Source organism: Cnephaeus nilssonii, assembly GCF_951640355.1.
Source record: "Cnephaeus nilssonii genome assembly, chromosome: 1".
Lineage (NCBI taxonomy): Eukaryota > Metazoa > Chordata > Mammalia > Chiroptera > Vespertilionidae > Cnephaeus > Cnephaeus nilssonii.
The window spans coordinates 117,143,288-117,158,185 of record NC_137072.1 but is presented as its reverse complement, the minus strand read 5'-3'; the positions used below and the strand labels follow the sequence as shown (position 1 = coordinate 117,158,185).

Below are 14,898 nucleotides of genomic sequence, written 5' to 3'. Positions count from 1 at the left end.
AGAGGCTGAGGGAGGTTGTTGACCGGCCCCAGGTCAGTCCACGGCGCCCTTTATCCCCTGGGCCCTCCCTCCTGCTGCATTCGCAGGTGCTCCCCACACAGGGGCGACGTCCCCAGCGCCCACTCTGCACCCTCAGGCTCCGGGAGGGAGGAGCTCGCGGCCAGAGCGCGGCACGGTTAGGGCAGAAGCTTAGAAGCCTGCGCCACGGAGCCCTTCCCGGTTCCCGCCATTCTGTCTGTTAGGTCCCGAAGGAGGAACGCACGAGGCCGGAATGGTGAGGGCTGACGAGTCTATTCGCTCATCCGCACACCCGGTGGCTGAGCCTGGCTGGCAGCCCCCAGAGACGGAGTCGGCGGCTTTTAAAGGACTCCAGGCCGGCTTTTCCTGGGCGGAGACTCCTCTGTGCAGGTCCGGATCCTGGGCCGTCCGGAGGGGAGAGAGTGGTCTCAGCAAGTGGGCTGTGGCCTAGGCAAGCAGCACGCCTGTGTGGTCAGTTCCCGGGGGAGGCGGGGGAGGGTTCAGTTGTCTGATCAAACCGAACGCTGTCTGAACGACAGCCAGGGAGCCCCCTCAGCCGGAGCCAGTCTCACTCTCTGATGGTTGGGGAGGGTCCAGGAGACCAGATGGCCTGGGCCACAAGTTGGGGTGCGGAATGGGCGGGAAGCTCGGAGGGGGTAGGAGGTGAGGAGCGGGCCGATGCCTGCGTGGTCAGCCAGGGGACAGGAGGGCAGAGGGCCGGAGGCTGCCTCTGGGAATTGTACATTTAATCCCACAGAGTAAAACCACGGGCGTCCGAAAACCAAACGCCATCAATAAATCAACGGAAGGGCGCCTGGGAGAGCGAGGCCAGCGCCGGCAACTCGCCCAGCGGGCGGGAACCTGTTCAGGGCCGCAAGGAAACCGGCGCCCCAGCGGGACGGGGCGGGGAGCGCGAAGAGGAGGAGGAGGAGGAGGGGGAGGGGGAGGAAGAGGAGGAGGAGGAGGAGGGGGAGGGGGAGGAAGAGGAGGAGGGGGAGGAGGGGGAGGGGGAGGAGGAGGAGGAGGAGGGGGGAGGGGAGAGGGAGGGGGGAGGGGGAGGAGGAGGGCGGCTCAGCGCACGAAGTCAGGGGCACAAAGTACAGCCTGGCAGGAGGCATCTCTGCTCTTGAGCTGGGAGACCCAGGGGGCGAACAGCCGGTCAGGCCCCGAGGAGCCCCGACAGCAGGGCCGAGCGTCGGGACTCCGTGGCGTTGCTGTGCGTGTTCTGCCCCAGCGCTGGTGCCACAGAAACAACCCAGACACGGAGCCAGAGGGGAGCGTGACCACGCGGCTCATGCAACGTGGGAAATACGGAGACGGGAAAGGACGGGACGAAGAGCCGGTGTCCTGACGCCAGGAGACAGAGGGCTTTGGAGGAGCGATCGTAAAATATTCGGTGAGAAAGGAATGAAACTGCCCGTGGGTTGGGGATGGTTTTATTTCCCTCCTTCGTGCTCATTCACGTCTCCCTACGATTCCACAGTGAACGGGGCCACGTTATAATCAGAAGAGAGCGCGCGGCGTTACTTTTGAAGAAGGCAGGAGGCTGGGAGCACACGTTAGCAGGACGTCCAGGGAAAGGCAGGCGCACTCGAGACAGACGGACTTCCGTTTCCAGAAAAGGGACAACTCAGCGGGCTCTGAGTACGGAAGGTTCTGGATAATGAGGCGAGTCTACACAGGGACAGCAGGGTTTTAAAAAACGCAACTTTTCCCCAAAAGGCTGACCTGTGACCCTGAAAAGGTGAGGAAGAAGCTGCAGGAATCGCTGAGGACATTGGTTCCGGTTCTGCCGGGACCCGGGGCAGCGGCGCTGGTGGGACCGGCCAGCGGGGAGCACGGGGTGCAGGTCGGGCCGGCGAAATGCCGTAGACGGGCTCCTCCGGCTGGACCCTCCTCCAGGGCCTGGGCAGCCGGCCTTCCGCCTGGGCCGTGCTCGGCTCGGCCGGGAAAACACGCTCCGGTGGTGCCCTTAGAGCAAGCAGACCGTCCCGGGCCTCTCCTTCCTGGCACCGTCTCCAGGTGTGGCCGAGGGTCCGAGGGGCCCCTGAGGGCAGGGCGGCCCCGTTCCCTCCTCGGGCACACACTGCGGGGCCACAGGAGGGCCAAATCGGGGCGACGCTGGTCCCGCAAGGCGTGCATGAGCACAACGCCACGGGCACAACGGGCTGGCGCTGCAGGCGCTCCGGGCTCGGGCACAGCTCTCCGGCCTGTCTCTCCATCTGCCAGGAGGGGTGACCAGCTGCACCCCCCCCCCCCCGGCGGCCGCTGCCATCACCTAATGCCAACCAGGTCCCGGCGTCTCGCCGTCTGAATTTTGTGAACTTCCTGCCTGTGGCTGGACAGAAGGCCGATGGATCTTTCATGCTTGTCTTACCCATGCTGCGCTGTCACCTGCGCCCCGCGTTCCATCAGGCTCCCGGAGGTCGGCGCCCGGCCCGGTGGCTGGCTGGGTGGGTGGGTCTCCAGGAGTCAGCCTGGTCTGAATGAGCCTCGCTCCCAGGAGCGCCGGGCCGTGGGTGGGACAGCGCCACCTGCCGGCCGGATTCCCGGCTTCCCCGACGCAGCGCTGGGCCCGCTGTCCAAGGTCCTGACCCAGGTGCAGGGCTGTCCTGGAGCCAGCCGCCTACCACATTCTTCCTCCCTCGGACCCCGCACCTTCTGGAAATCCTGGAGGATGGGACGTCTCCCGAGGCCTTCCTGCGGTTCTCTGTGGGGTTCTCTTTATTTCGCAGCTCAGCTTCGGCGGCGTGTGCGCTGAGCTGATGAGGCCTGGAAGCTGTGGCGTGACGTGACCGAGCCGTGTGCACGGCGGGCACGTCAGGAGAGCAGGAGGGGGCTGCAGACAGAGCAGGTGCCTCTGGCTGTCACCTGAACACACAGCAGAAAAAGTGGGTGCAGGTCAAACTCCCCAATCCACAGAGCCTGTCAGAGAATGTGCTGTTTTCTGATCCGCCTTGCAGAAAGCGACACTTACCAATCAACTCGGCCACGGGGCTGGGCCCTGAGGAAGAGCCGTCCAGGAGGCTGTGGACAAAAATCCGTCCCCCTGGGCGTGGTGGAGGCAGCTGGGCCCGCACCTCCCAAGTGGCTTATCACAGAGCGACGCTGCCGGACGCTGCTCCCTGCGGCACCACTCGTGGGCGCCGAGTCGGGGGCAACCCCCAGGCCAGCAGCTGGCGTGCGTGACGCGGGTCCAGCCACACAGCGGGGTCCCAGGCAGCGACAGTGACAGTGACAGTGGGGACGTGTCTAGAAGCCGCCACAGCAGCCCCCAGGCTCGGCCGGGAGTGCAAGGTGAGAGGCGTGTGTGCAGGGTGAGGCGTGTGTGCAGGGTGAGGCCCTTTGCCACGAACAGGAGAAGCGGGTGTGTGGGTGGTGTGGGTTCACGTACATGATGGCTTCTATTTTTAAACTTCAAGGAGAAACTATAAAAAAGTTAAACCTGTTACTGTAGGAGAGGGGGCAAATGAGGTGAAGAGACTGAACTCTCTGGTTATATCTTATCCCGTGGACCTGACGGGGAGCCACGCAAACATTTCACCAAACTGATTACAAATGAAACCCAGGGCGAATGCACCGTCCACCATCTGCTGCCACGGGGAACAGGTGGGCCTGCTGCGGCGAACGGGGGGCCTGGCTCAGGCAGCGACTTCAGGTGAGTCCCCGCGGGCAAAAGACCTGTTCAAACAGCCTCCCGGGACACCGGTGTCGGTGAGGATGTGGAGAAACGAACCCCGGCCAGGACGGTGGGCACGCTAACGGCAGCCACTGTGGCAAACGGGGACAGCACCTCAAAAAGCTAACCCAGAGCCCTGGCCCGTGTGGCTCAGTGGGTTGGGCATGGTCCTGGGCACTGAAAGGTTGCCAGTTCCATTCCGTCGGGCACATGCCTGGGTTGGTTTTCGGTTCCCGGTCGGGTGTGTATGGGAAGCAACCGATCGATGTTTCTCTCTCCCTCCCTCTCCCTTCCTCTCTCTCTCTAAAATCCATAAAAATATTTAAAAAGAAGCTACACCATGTGGCCCAGCACTCCCACTCCTGGATATCAAAGCAAAGGACACGGAAACATGGCCCCACACACACACGTGTACACAGGAAGAAACGGAAACATGACCACACACACACGTGTACACAGGGCCTCCGCTGCCCCTCCACATCACCCATGAAGAACACCCTGCCCGCCGAAACCGGTTCGGCTCAGTGGAGAGCGTCGGCCTGCGGACTGAAAGGTCCCAGGTTCGATTCCGGTCAAGGGCATGTACCTTGGTTGCGGGCACATCCCCAGTAGGGGGTGTGCAGGAGGCAGCTGATCGATGTTTCTCTCTCATCGATGTTTCTAACTCTCTATCCCTCTCTCTTCCTCTCTGTAGAAAATCAACAAAATATATTTAAAAAAAGAACACCCTGCCCTCCTCCTCATCGCTGCCCGACAACCGCAGCCTGCGGCCTGGGGAGGCCTCCACCCGGGGCTGCCCTCGCTGCCCTTGGCCGGTGTGGCTCGGTGGTTGAGCATCGGCCTATGTATGAACCAGGAGACAGCGGTTCGATTCCCGGTCAGGGCACGTGCCCAGGTTGCGTGCTTGATCCTCAGGGTGGTCGTGCAGGAGGCAGCCGATCGATGATTCTTTCTCATCAATGTTTCTATCTCTCCCTCCCTCTCCCTTCCTCCCTGGAATCAATAAAAAAACATTTTTTAAAACTTGTACACAGGTGTTCACAGCAGCATTATTCATAATAGCCAAAAGAGGGGACTAGTGCACACACACACACATGCACACACGCACACACATACACACACTCATGCACACATGCACACACACACCTGGACAGACAGGTGGACAAACGAAAATTGGTCCATCCTCACGTGGAATATTACGCAGCCATGAAAAGGAAGGGAGGGCTGGTGTTTGCTACAATGTCCATGGCCTTGAAATGGCCTTGAAAGCATGACGCTCAGTAGGAAGCCAGACGCCAGCATGGGACAGACCGTGGAGTCTCAGCGGGAAGGCGGGGGAGAGTGGGTGGATGGGAAGAGATCAACCAAAGAACTTGTATGTGTATATGCATAACCCCTGGGCACAGACATGGTGTAGGGAAGGCCTGGAGCGGGGGCGGGGCCGGGGCCGGGGGGCAGGGGGGGCCATGGGGGGAGAGGGGATATCTGTAACACTTTCAACAACGAAGATGCGTTTTTTAAAAACCAGACACCAGAGGTAACCTATTGTGTGATTCTGTTTATATGAAGTTTCCGGAACAGGCCAACCTATGGAGCCAGAAAGTAGATGAGTGGGTACCCAGGGCTGGGGAGGGGTGGGGAGTGACTGAGGCCCCACCCAGGAAAGGCAGTCGCGGGCACACGGGCCGTGAGGTCCAGCCGCAAACTTGGGGACTCGGCATGGAGGAGCGAGCAGCAGCGACCCCAACACCACAGGGTCCCAGCCAGCTCCTCACACGTGTGCTGGGGGGACGAGGCCAGAAAGGAGGAGGCAGAGCACACAGCCCTGCACCCACAGACCCCTCCCCTGGTGTGGAGACCCTCCCCCTGGTGTGAAGACCCTCCCCTGGTGTGAAGACCCCTCCCCTGGTGTGGAGACCTTCCCCTGGTGTGAAGACCCTCCACTGGTGTGAAGACCCCTCCCCTGGTGTGGAGACCCTTCCCCTGGTGTGGAGACCCCTCCCCTGGTGTGGAGACCCCTCCCCTGGTGAGGAGACCCCTCCCCTGGTGTGGAGACCCCTCCCCTGGTGTGGAGACCCTTCCCTGGTGTGAAGACCCCTCCCCTGGTGTGGAGACCCTTCCCCTGGTGTGGAGACCCCTCCCCTGGTGTGGAGACCCCTCCCCCTGTTGTGGAGACCCTCCCCCTCATGTGGAGACCCCTCCCCTGGTGTGAAGACCCTCCCCTGGTGTGAAGACCCCTCCCCTGGTGTGAAGACCCCTCCCCTGGTGTGAAGACCCCTCCCCTGGTGTGGAGACCCCTCCCCTGGTGTGGAGACCCTTCCCCTGGTGTGGAGACCCCTCCCCTGGTGTGAAGACCCCTCCCCTGGTGTGAAGACCCCTCCCCTGGTGTGGAGACCCCTCCCCCTGGTGTGGAGACCCCTCCCCTGGTGTGAAGACCCTCCCCCTGTTGTGGAGACCCTCCCCCTCATGTGGAGACCCCTCCCCTGGTGTGAAGACCCTCCCCTGGTGTGAAGACCCCTCCCCCTGGTGTGGAGACCCCTCCCCTGGTGTGAAGACCCTCCCCTGGTGTGAAGACCCCTCCCCTGGTGTGAAGACCCCTCCCCTGGTGTGAAGACCCCTCCCCTGGTGTGAAGACCCCTCCCCCTGGTGTGGAGACCCCTCCCCTGGTGTGAAGACCATCCCCTGGTGTGAAGACCCCTCCCCTGGTGTGAAGACCCCTCCCCTGGTGTGAAGACCCTCCCCCTGGTGTGGAGACCCCTCCCCTGGTGTGAAGACCCCTCCCCTGGTGTGGAGACCCTTCCCCTGGTGTGGAGACCCCTCCCCTGGTGTGGAGACCCCTCCCCCTGGTGTGGAGACCCCTCCCCTGGTGTGGAGACCCCTCCCCTGGTGTGAAGACCCTCCCCCTGTTGTGGAGACCCTCCCCCTCATGTGGAGACCCCTCCCCTGGTGTGGAGACCCCTCCCCCTGGTGTGGCGACCCCTCCCCTGGTGTGGAGACCCCTCCCCCTAATGTAGAGACCCCTCCCCTGGTGTGGAGACCCTCCCCCTCATGTGGAGACCCCTCCCCTGGTGTGAAGACCCTCCCCTGGTGTGAAGACCCCTCCCCTGGTGTGGAGACCCCTCCCCTGGTGTGAAGACCCTCCCCTGGTGTGAAGACCCCTCCCCCTGGTGTGGAGACCCCTCCCCTGGTGTGGAGACCCCTCCCCTGGTGTGAAGACCCCTCCCCTGGTGTGGAGACCCCTCCCCTGGTGTGGAGACCCCTCCCCTGGTGTGAAGACCCCTCCCCCTGGTGTGGAGACCCCTCCCCTGGTGTGGAGACCCCTCCCCTGGTGTGAAGACCCCTCCCCTGGTGTGGAGACCCCTCCCCTGGTGTGGAGACCCTTCCCCTGGTGTGGAGACCCCTCCCCTGGTGTGAAGACCCCTCCCCTGGTGTGGAGACCCCTCCCCTGGTGTGAAGACCCTCCCCCTGTTGTGGAGACCCTCCCCCTCATGTGGAGACCCCTCCCCTGGTGTGGAGACCCCTCCCCCTGGTGTGGCGACCCCTCCCCTGGTGTGGAGACCCTTCCCCTGGTGTGGAGACCCCTCCCCTGGTGTGGAGACCCCTCCCCTGGTGAGGAGACCCCTCCCCTGGTGTGGAGACCCCTCCCCTGGTGTGGAGACCCTTCCCTGGTGTGAAGACCCCTCCCCTGGTGTGGAGACCCTTCCCCTGGTGTGGAGACCCCTCCCCTGGTGTGGAGACCCCTCCCCCTGTTGTGGAGACCCTCCCCCTCATGTGGAGACCCCTCCCCTGGTGTGAAGACCCTCCCCTGGTGTGAAGACCCCTCCCCTGGTGTGAAGACCCCTCCCCTGGTGTGAAGACCCCTCCCCTGGTGTGGAGACCCCTCCCCTGGTGTGGAGACCCTTCCCCTGGTGTGGAGACCCCTCCCCTGGTGTGAAGACCCCTCCCCTGGTGTGAAGACCCCTCCCCTGGTGTGGAGACCCCTCCCCCTGGTGTGGAGACCCCTCCCCTGGTGTGAAGACCCTCCCCCTGTTGTGGAGACCCTCCCCCTCATGTGGAGACCCCTCCCCTGGTGTGAAGACCCTCCCCTGGTGTGAAGACCCCTCCCCCTGGTGTGGAGACCCCTCCCCTGGTGTGAAGACCCTCCCCTGGTGTGAAGACCCCTCCCCTGGTGTGAAGACCCCTCCCCTGGTGTGAAGACCCCTCCCCTGGTGTGAAGACCCCTCCCCCTGGTGTGGAGACCCCTCCCCTGGTGTGAAGACCATCCCCTGGTGTGAAGACCCCTCCCCTGGTGTGAAGACCCCTCCCCTGGTGTGAAGACCCTCCCCCTGGTGTGGAGACCCCTCCCCTGGTGTGAAGACCCCTCCCCTGGTGTGGAGACCCTTCCCCTGGTGTGGAGACCCCTCCCCTGGTGTGGAGACCCCTCCCCCTGGTGTGGAGACCCCTCCCCTGGTGTGGAGACCCCTCCCCTGGTGTGAAGACCCTCCCCCTGTTGTGGAGACCCTCCCCCTCATGTGGAGACCCCTCCCCTGGTGTGGAGACCCCTCCCCCTGGTGTGGCGACCCCTCCCCTGGTGTGGAGACCCCTCCCCCTAATGTAGAGACCCCTCCCCTGGTGTGGAGACCCTCCCCCTCATGTGGAGACCCCTCCCCTGGTGTGAAGACCCTCCCCTGGTGTGAAGACCCCTCCCCTGGTGTGGAGACCCCTCCCCTGGTGTGAAGACCCCTCCCCTGGTGTGGAGACCCCTCCCCTGGTGTGGAGACCCCTCCCCTGGTGTGAAGACCCCTCCCCCTGGTGTGGAGACCCCTCCCCTGGTGTGGAGACCCCTCCCCTGGTGTGAAGACCCCTCCCCTGGTGTGGAGACCCCTCCCCTGGTGTGGAGACCCTTCCCCTGGTGTGGAGACCCCTCCCCTGGTGTGAAGACCCCTCCCCTGGTGTGGAGACCCCTCCCCTGGTGTGAAGACCCTCCCCCTGTTGTGGAGACCCTCCCCCTCATGTGGAGACCCCTCCCCTGGTGTGGAGACCCCTCCCCCTGGTGTGGCGACCCCTCCCCTGGTGTGGAGACCCCTCCCCCTAATGTAGAGACCCCTCCCCTGGTGTGGAGACCCTCCCCCTCATGTGGAGACCCCTCCCCTGGTGTGAAGACCCTCCCCTGGTGTGAAGACCCCTCCCCCTGGTGTGGAGACCCCTCCCCTGGTGTGAAGACCCCTCCCCTGGTGTGGAGACCCTCCCCGTAATGTGAAGACCCCTCCCCTGGTGTGGAGACCCCTCCCCAGTCCATCCTGCTGACCACCTCTCTGTACCCATCTCCCACGGCTCCTGACAGAGGGCCTCAGCCGGCCTCCAGGCTGAGCACCCCCCGCAGCACCCACTGGTGGTCACGGCCGAGGCCAGGTGGGCGCCCTGCAGGCAGGTCCTAGTGAGAGGCCAGCCCGTGGTGACACCACGGCCCGTGGGAACCACCTGGCGAACCCCGCTCCTCCTCTGCCCCATGTCGAGGCTGGAGGGGCACGGCTGCTGGTCTGCTTTGTCTGGGTACGCCGGGGAGAGGGGCGCCAGGGAACCAAGACACCCGGAGTCTGAGGAGGTGCCAGGTGCAGGGTCCGATGGGCCAGGGCCCGGGGGAGAGGAGCACCTCCTGAGGACCTGGGTGGTCTCAGCACCCGGGGGCCCGGGGCCCACACCTCACACGGGGGCCGAGTGGCCGTGTGGTCGGTCAGGTGGGCACCCTCGGGGCAGCAGAGACAAAGCCACGCCCATCGCCACCGTCCAGCCCACCCACACGCTGGTCACACCAGGGCCAGGATGGGCCACGCCGCGGACGGGGCGGCCCCGGGCTGGGCCCTGCCACCTCCTGAAAGGCCTGCACCCTCAGGGCCCAACGGGGACATCTGGGCGGCTATCCCCACCGTGCCCAGGAGGCCTGATCGAGCTGCTGCACGTCCTGCAGCGTCGCGGCCCCAGCCGCCCCCACACCCCCCACGTCCTGCAGCGTCGCGGCCCCTGCCCCCCCCACACCCCCACGTCCTGCAGCGTCCCGGCCCCTGCCGCCCCCACACCCCCACGTCCTGCAGCGTCACGGCCCCAGCCGCCCCCACACCCCCACGTCCTGCAGCGTCGCGGCCCCTGCCGCCCCCCACACCCGGCCCCCCCTCGAGGGCGCATGGAAATACCTCGACAGAGAATCAGCCCACACACGCCCCCGGTGCAGTCAGAGGGTGAGCCCAGGGGCCAGAGCTCTTACCTGGGGCCCGACAGGCTGCGGCTCCCCTCCCCGGCCCCGGAGGGCTGTCCACCGTCCGGCTGTCTGGCCTCGGGCTCCTGCTGACCGCCGTCGCCGCCGCCCTGCGGCCTGTCTGCCGCGTCCCCCGCGGGCCCTGAGGGGAGTGCCAGGCACTTGCTGGGAGCAGGGGCTCCGGGCTCCTGCGGGTCGGGGGTGTCTTCTGCGGGCAGGGGGGCCGGGGGGCCCGCAGGCAGTGCCTCCAGGGCAGGCTGGGCCTCCTCCGGCCGCTCAGCCCCGCCTTGGCCGCGCCCGAGCCGACATAGGAGGTGCCGATGACGCCCGGGCGGCACTTGTCCAGCAGGCTCTCGGCGGCCTCCTCCCCACCGCCCCTGCAGCCCGCGCAGCACACACAGGAGTTGAGGAGGCAGCTGGTGGCCGCGGCGCTGAGTTTGTGGGGGCCGCCCTCCGTCCCCTCAGCCGCGGTCTCCGACGGGGAGGCACCGGTTCCGGGCGCTTCCGGGGCAGAGACGGCGCAGTCCAGGGAGGCAGGCGATTTGGGGTTGAAGATGACCGTGGCCGAGAGCTTCATGCCCCCCGTCCGGTGGGCGATCATCTCGGCGGTCTCCGCGTCGTCCGCCGTCGCCTCCCAGCCGTCCAGGGGCGGCGGGGCGTCCAGGCAGCTGCAGGAGTTGGGGCCCGACGCCCACGCCTTGTCCCCGTCTGGAACGTTGTTGTTATTGCTCACGTCTCCCTCTTCCTTCGAGGCGGCGGGCACGCTGGCCCCGGCCTCCCTGCCCGGCTCTCTCTCCCGGGAGTCAGCGCGGGGGCCGCCCGGCCACACAGAGGGGCTGCCCGGGGCCTCCGCTGCCCCCTCCACGTCGTCCATGAAGAACACCCTGCCCTCCTCCTCGTCGCTGCCCGACGGCCGCAGCCTGCGGCCCGGGGAGGCCTCCACCCGGGGGCTGCCCTCGCTGCCCGGCCGGCGTGCGGGGGACTGGCAGGCGCTGGGGGGGGACAGCAGGGAGGACATGGCGTCCCCGGCCCGGTGCACCATGCGGCTCAGCTGCTCCAGCTCCTGGTCGTCGTACTGCATGGAGCAGGCCAGTTCGGCCTCCAGGTCCTTGGCCTTGGCCGGGAGCAGCTCCTCGGGCGGGAGGGGCGCAGGGAAGGCGGGCGCCAGGGCCGGGGGCACCGGCACGTCCGTGCGGAGGGGGAACTCCACGTCGTGGGAAATGCAGAGGTTCCGTTCCAGCGTGTGCAGCTCGTCCTCGGTCAGGGTCTGCAGCAAATCCCTACGAGGGACAGACACCCGGTGAGGGCCCACGGCCACCGGCCTCCGCCAAGAGTGGGCGCGGTGCCGCCTGCCAGCGCCCGCAGGGAGGCAGCGGGCACCCATCGCTCACAACGTTTCCTCCACGATAATGCGAGGCACCGGCTCCCGCGGGGGCAGCTTCCTTCTTTTATTTTGTTTAAATATATTTCTATTTTTAAAATATGTTTTTATTGATTTCAGAGAGGAAGGGAGAGGTGATAGAAACATCAGTGATGAGAGAGAATCATGGGTCGGCTGCCTCCTGCACGCCCCCCACGCTGGGGATCCAGCCCACAACCTGGGCCTGTGCCCTGACGGGGAATCGAACTGTGACCTCCTGGTTTCTAGGTCAAATCTCAACCACTGAGCCAGGCCGGCCGCCAGCCGGGCAGTTTCCTTCTTAACAACCAGGTTCTGACACCTCTTGTGGAAACAAGAGAGCCTGGTCCGGGGGATGTGCTAATCACAGGAATGAAAACATCTAGGAGTGAAAAGCCAGGTGCCGGCTTCCATACAGCTTCCTCCTCCTGTTCCTCAACTGCTCGGAGCCCGGCCTGTGGGCAGGGCAGGGGGCACGGGCAGCAAGACAGGCATGGCCCCGGCCCTGGAAGATGCAGAAAACAAATATTTATGTGAGTGATGACTGAACCACAATAGTGACAACTGCAACCAAGGAAAACAGAAGGCACCTGGCTCAGTCCGGGAGACTTCCTGGAGGAAGGGGCATTGACCCAGAGACCAGCAGGCGGAGTGACTTTCCTGGGGTGAGCAGCTGCTCTGTGCGGGAGAAGCGCGGGCCAGCCTGGGTCCGAGTCCCACAGTGAACACTCCAGGGCCATCACGGAGGAGCACACGGAAAAGTGCGCCTCGCCGTCGGCCAGCGTGCTGAGCAGTTAGCATCGAACCGGGAACCAAGAGTCCCAGTTCAATTCCCAGTCAGAGCACATGCCTGGCTGTGGGCTCGATCCCCAGAGGGGGTGCGGAAGGCGGCCGATCCATGATCCTCTCATCATTGATGTTTCTCTCTCTCTCTCTCTCTTTTTTTAATCCTCACCTGAGGATATTTTCCCATTGATTTTTAGAGAGTAGAAGAGAGAGGGAAAGACAGAGAGAAGCATCGATGTGAGAGAAAGACATCGATTGGTTGCCTCCTGCACGTGTGCTGGCCAGGGCCCAGGCTGGGGAGACAGATGCCTGCAACTGAGGTGCATGCTCTTGACCGTAATTCCGGAATCGAACCCGGGACCCTTCGGTCCGCAGGTCGACGCTCTATGCACTGAGCCAAACTGGCGAGGGCTCATCACTGACGTTTCTATCTCTCTCTTTCCCTCTCCCTTCCTCTCTCTAAATCAATAGAAACGTATTTTTTAAAAAAGAGTGCCTCGCCCTGGCCGGTTTGGCTCAGTGGATAGAGCATTGGTCTGTGGACTCAAGGGTCCTGGGTTCGATTCCGGTCGGGAGCACATGCCTGGTTGCGGGCTTGATCCCCAGTAGGGGGCGTGCAGGAGACAGCCACTCAATGATTCCCTCTCATTGTTGATGTTTCTCACTCTTCCTCTCTGAAATCAATAAAAATATATATTTAAAAATAATAAAAATAATAAAAATAAAAAGTAATAAAAACGAGTGCCTCTCCGAACGGCGCAGCTTGTGCTGCGTACCGCGGGACACGCGTCTCACAGCCTGTCCCGCGAGCCGGCCCCACAGGGCCTGAGAGCGGCACACGGGCCAGCGGGACCTCCGCCGGGCAGTGACGCCGACCGTCTCCGGGCACAACGGCCACCGCAAAGAACCTGGCCCCGCGGGAAGGACCGGCTCAAGCTACAAAGGGCCCTCGACGCCGTGAACCTGCCCCGGAGACCAAGGCCGAGGCCCCCGCGCGCCGCGTGAGCAGAAGGGGACCAGGAACCGCCCCCCAGGGCTGCGGGCGGGAGGCTGGGGGGACCGCCGATGCCCCCCCCCCACCTTATCTTCCGCAGCAGCGTGTGGAACGGGCGGAACAGCTCGGACATGTCCTCCGCCTTGCGGTCCAAGTTGAGGGGTCCGTCCGCGTAGACCACGAGGCCGCTGCATTCGAGACACAAAAGCCAGCCTGGCTCCAGGCCCCCAGCTGCCGGGGGTGCCAGATGCACCGGGGCCTCCACGGCCACCCCACACTCAGCAGGCACGTGCTTCCCCTCAAGACCCAATCTTCTTTTTTTTTAATACTAGAGGCCGGGTGCACAAAATTTGTGCGGGTAGGGTCCCTAGGCCTGGCCTGTGATCAGGGCCAATCAGGTTCCCCGCCTCCCTGCCTCCTCCTTCCCTCACTCCCTCAGCGCCCCGCCACTGCAGCTAGTCGCCCGCCATGTTCCGTGCCGCCCCCTGGTGGTCAGCGCCCGTCATAGCGAGCAATCAAACTCCAGGTTGAACTTCCTAGGGGACAATTTGCATATTAGCCTTTTATCATATAGGATATTTTTATTGATATCAGAGAGGGAGCGGGAGAGAGAGAGAAACACCAATGACGAGAGAGAATCATTGATTGGCTGCCTCCTGGCCGCCCCCACTGAGGATTGAGCCTGCAACCCGGGCATGTGCCCTTGACTGGAATCAAACTGTGACCTCCTAGTTCATAGGTCAATGTTCAACCCCTGAGCCACACCGGTCCGGGTGAGACCAAGTCTTAATAAGTTTAGAGAAAAGCAATGAGAACTGTCGCTCAAACTGTCCTGTTCTGATCATGTCACTCGAGGGACCATCAGATAACCACCACCTGAACGGCATGTCGCCGCGGCAACCACGTCCGTCAGCACGAGACTGTCCCTGAGCCCCGCTCTGGGAAAGGGACACCCCCAGAGTTTGTGACAACGAGACCCAAGGCCATCTACCCCCAGAGCCAAGCAGAAGTGGAGCAGCCGCCCCTGCGGGGTGAGCACCATTTATCAGCACCGGAGGAGCCGCCGGACGGGACGGCCCTGCCCGGTTCCTGCCGCAGGATCGTCCGGGCGGAGCGACACTCACCACACGATGGCCAGCCGGGGGATGGTGAACATGAGGGCGGGCTCGTAGTCGTCAATCATGTCCTGGGTCAGGTACCCGCAGTCCAGGGCCCTGGCCGAGGGGCACAGTGAGGAGGGCAGGGCCTGGGTCAGACCCGCGTCCACGCTGGGCGGACAGTCGGAAGGGGACGCGTGCCCCGAGCCCTCGCGGGGGGTGGGCGGGGCGGCCTGCGCTGACCCCCCTCCCCCCGTCCATCCCAGAGACGCAAGTCAGAGCATCTCTGGTGCGGGCGATGTGACATGCCTCTCAACAGGCCAACGCCGACCACTCCGTCTTTGAAAAGTCACGGCTTAGGAGGCGACATCGAGATTTCACAGCTGGCCTCACAGCAGGGCCCTCTCACACAGAGCCCTCCAGGCTCCGTCAGCCCCAGGCCATTCGGAGCCTCTGGCTTCACACCCAAGGCACCAGCTGAGATCTGCCCCAAACCGTGCGGGACCTGAAACCCAGCCAGGGCCCCCTCCTGCCTGAGGGGGTGAGGAGGAGGGTGGGGAGGAGGGGGAGGAGGGGACAGGTGGGGCATGGAGGTGAGGAGGTGAGGCCCTCAGGTGGAGGGGGAGGAGCGGGAGGAGGGGGGGGTGAGGAGGAGCGTGGGGAGGAGGGGGAGGAGGGGACGGGTGGGGGCAA

At 64.3% G+C, this 14,898-nt stretch overlaps 1 protein-coding gene across 1 annotated transcript in view; it reads right to left on the bottom strand.

Moving 5' to 3' along the window:
* The window catches only part of ZFYVE28 (zinc finger FYVE-type containing 28), a 45,328-nt gene that overhangs the window by 10,376 nt on the left and 20,054 nt on the right, over positions 1–14,898 (bottom strand). Inside the window, 4 exon segments of the mRNA XM_079770063.1 lie at positions 9,939–10,210; positions 10,213–11,209; positions 13,195–13,296; positions 14,233–14,322. Coding sequence (XP_079626189.1) covers positions 9,939–10,210; positions 10,213–11,209; positions 13,195–13,296; positions 14,233–14,322 — 1,461 coding nt within the window.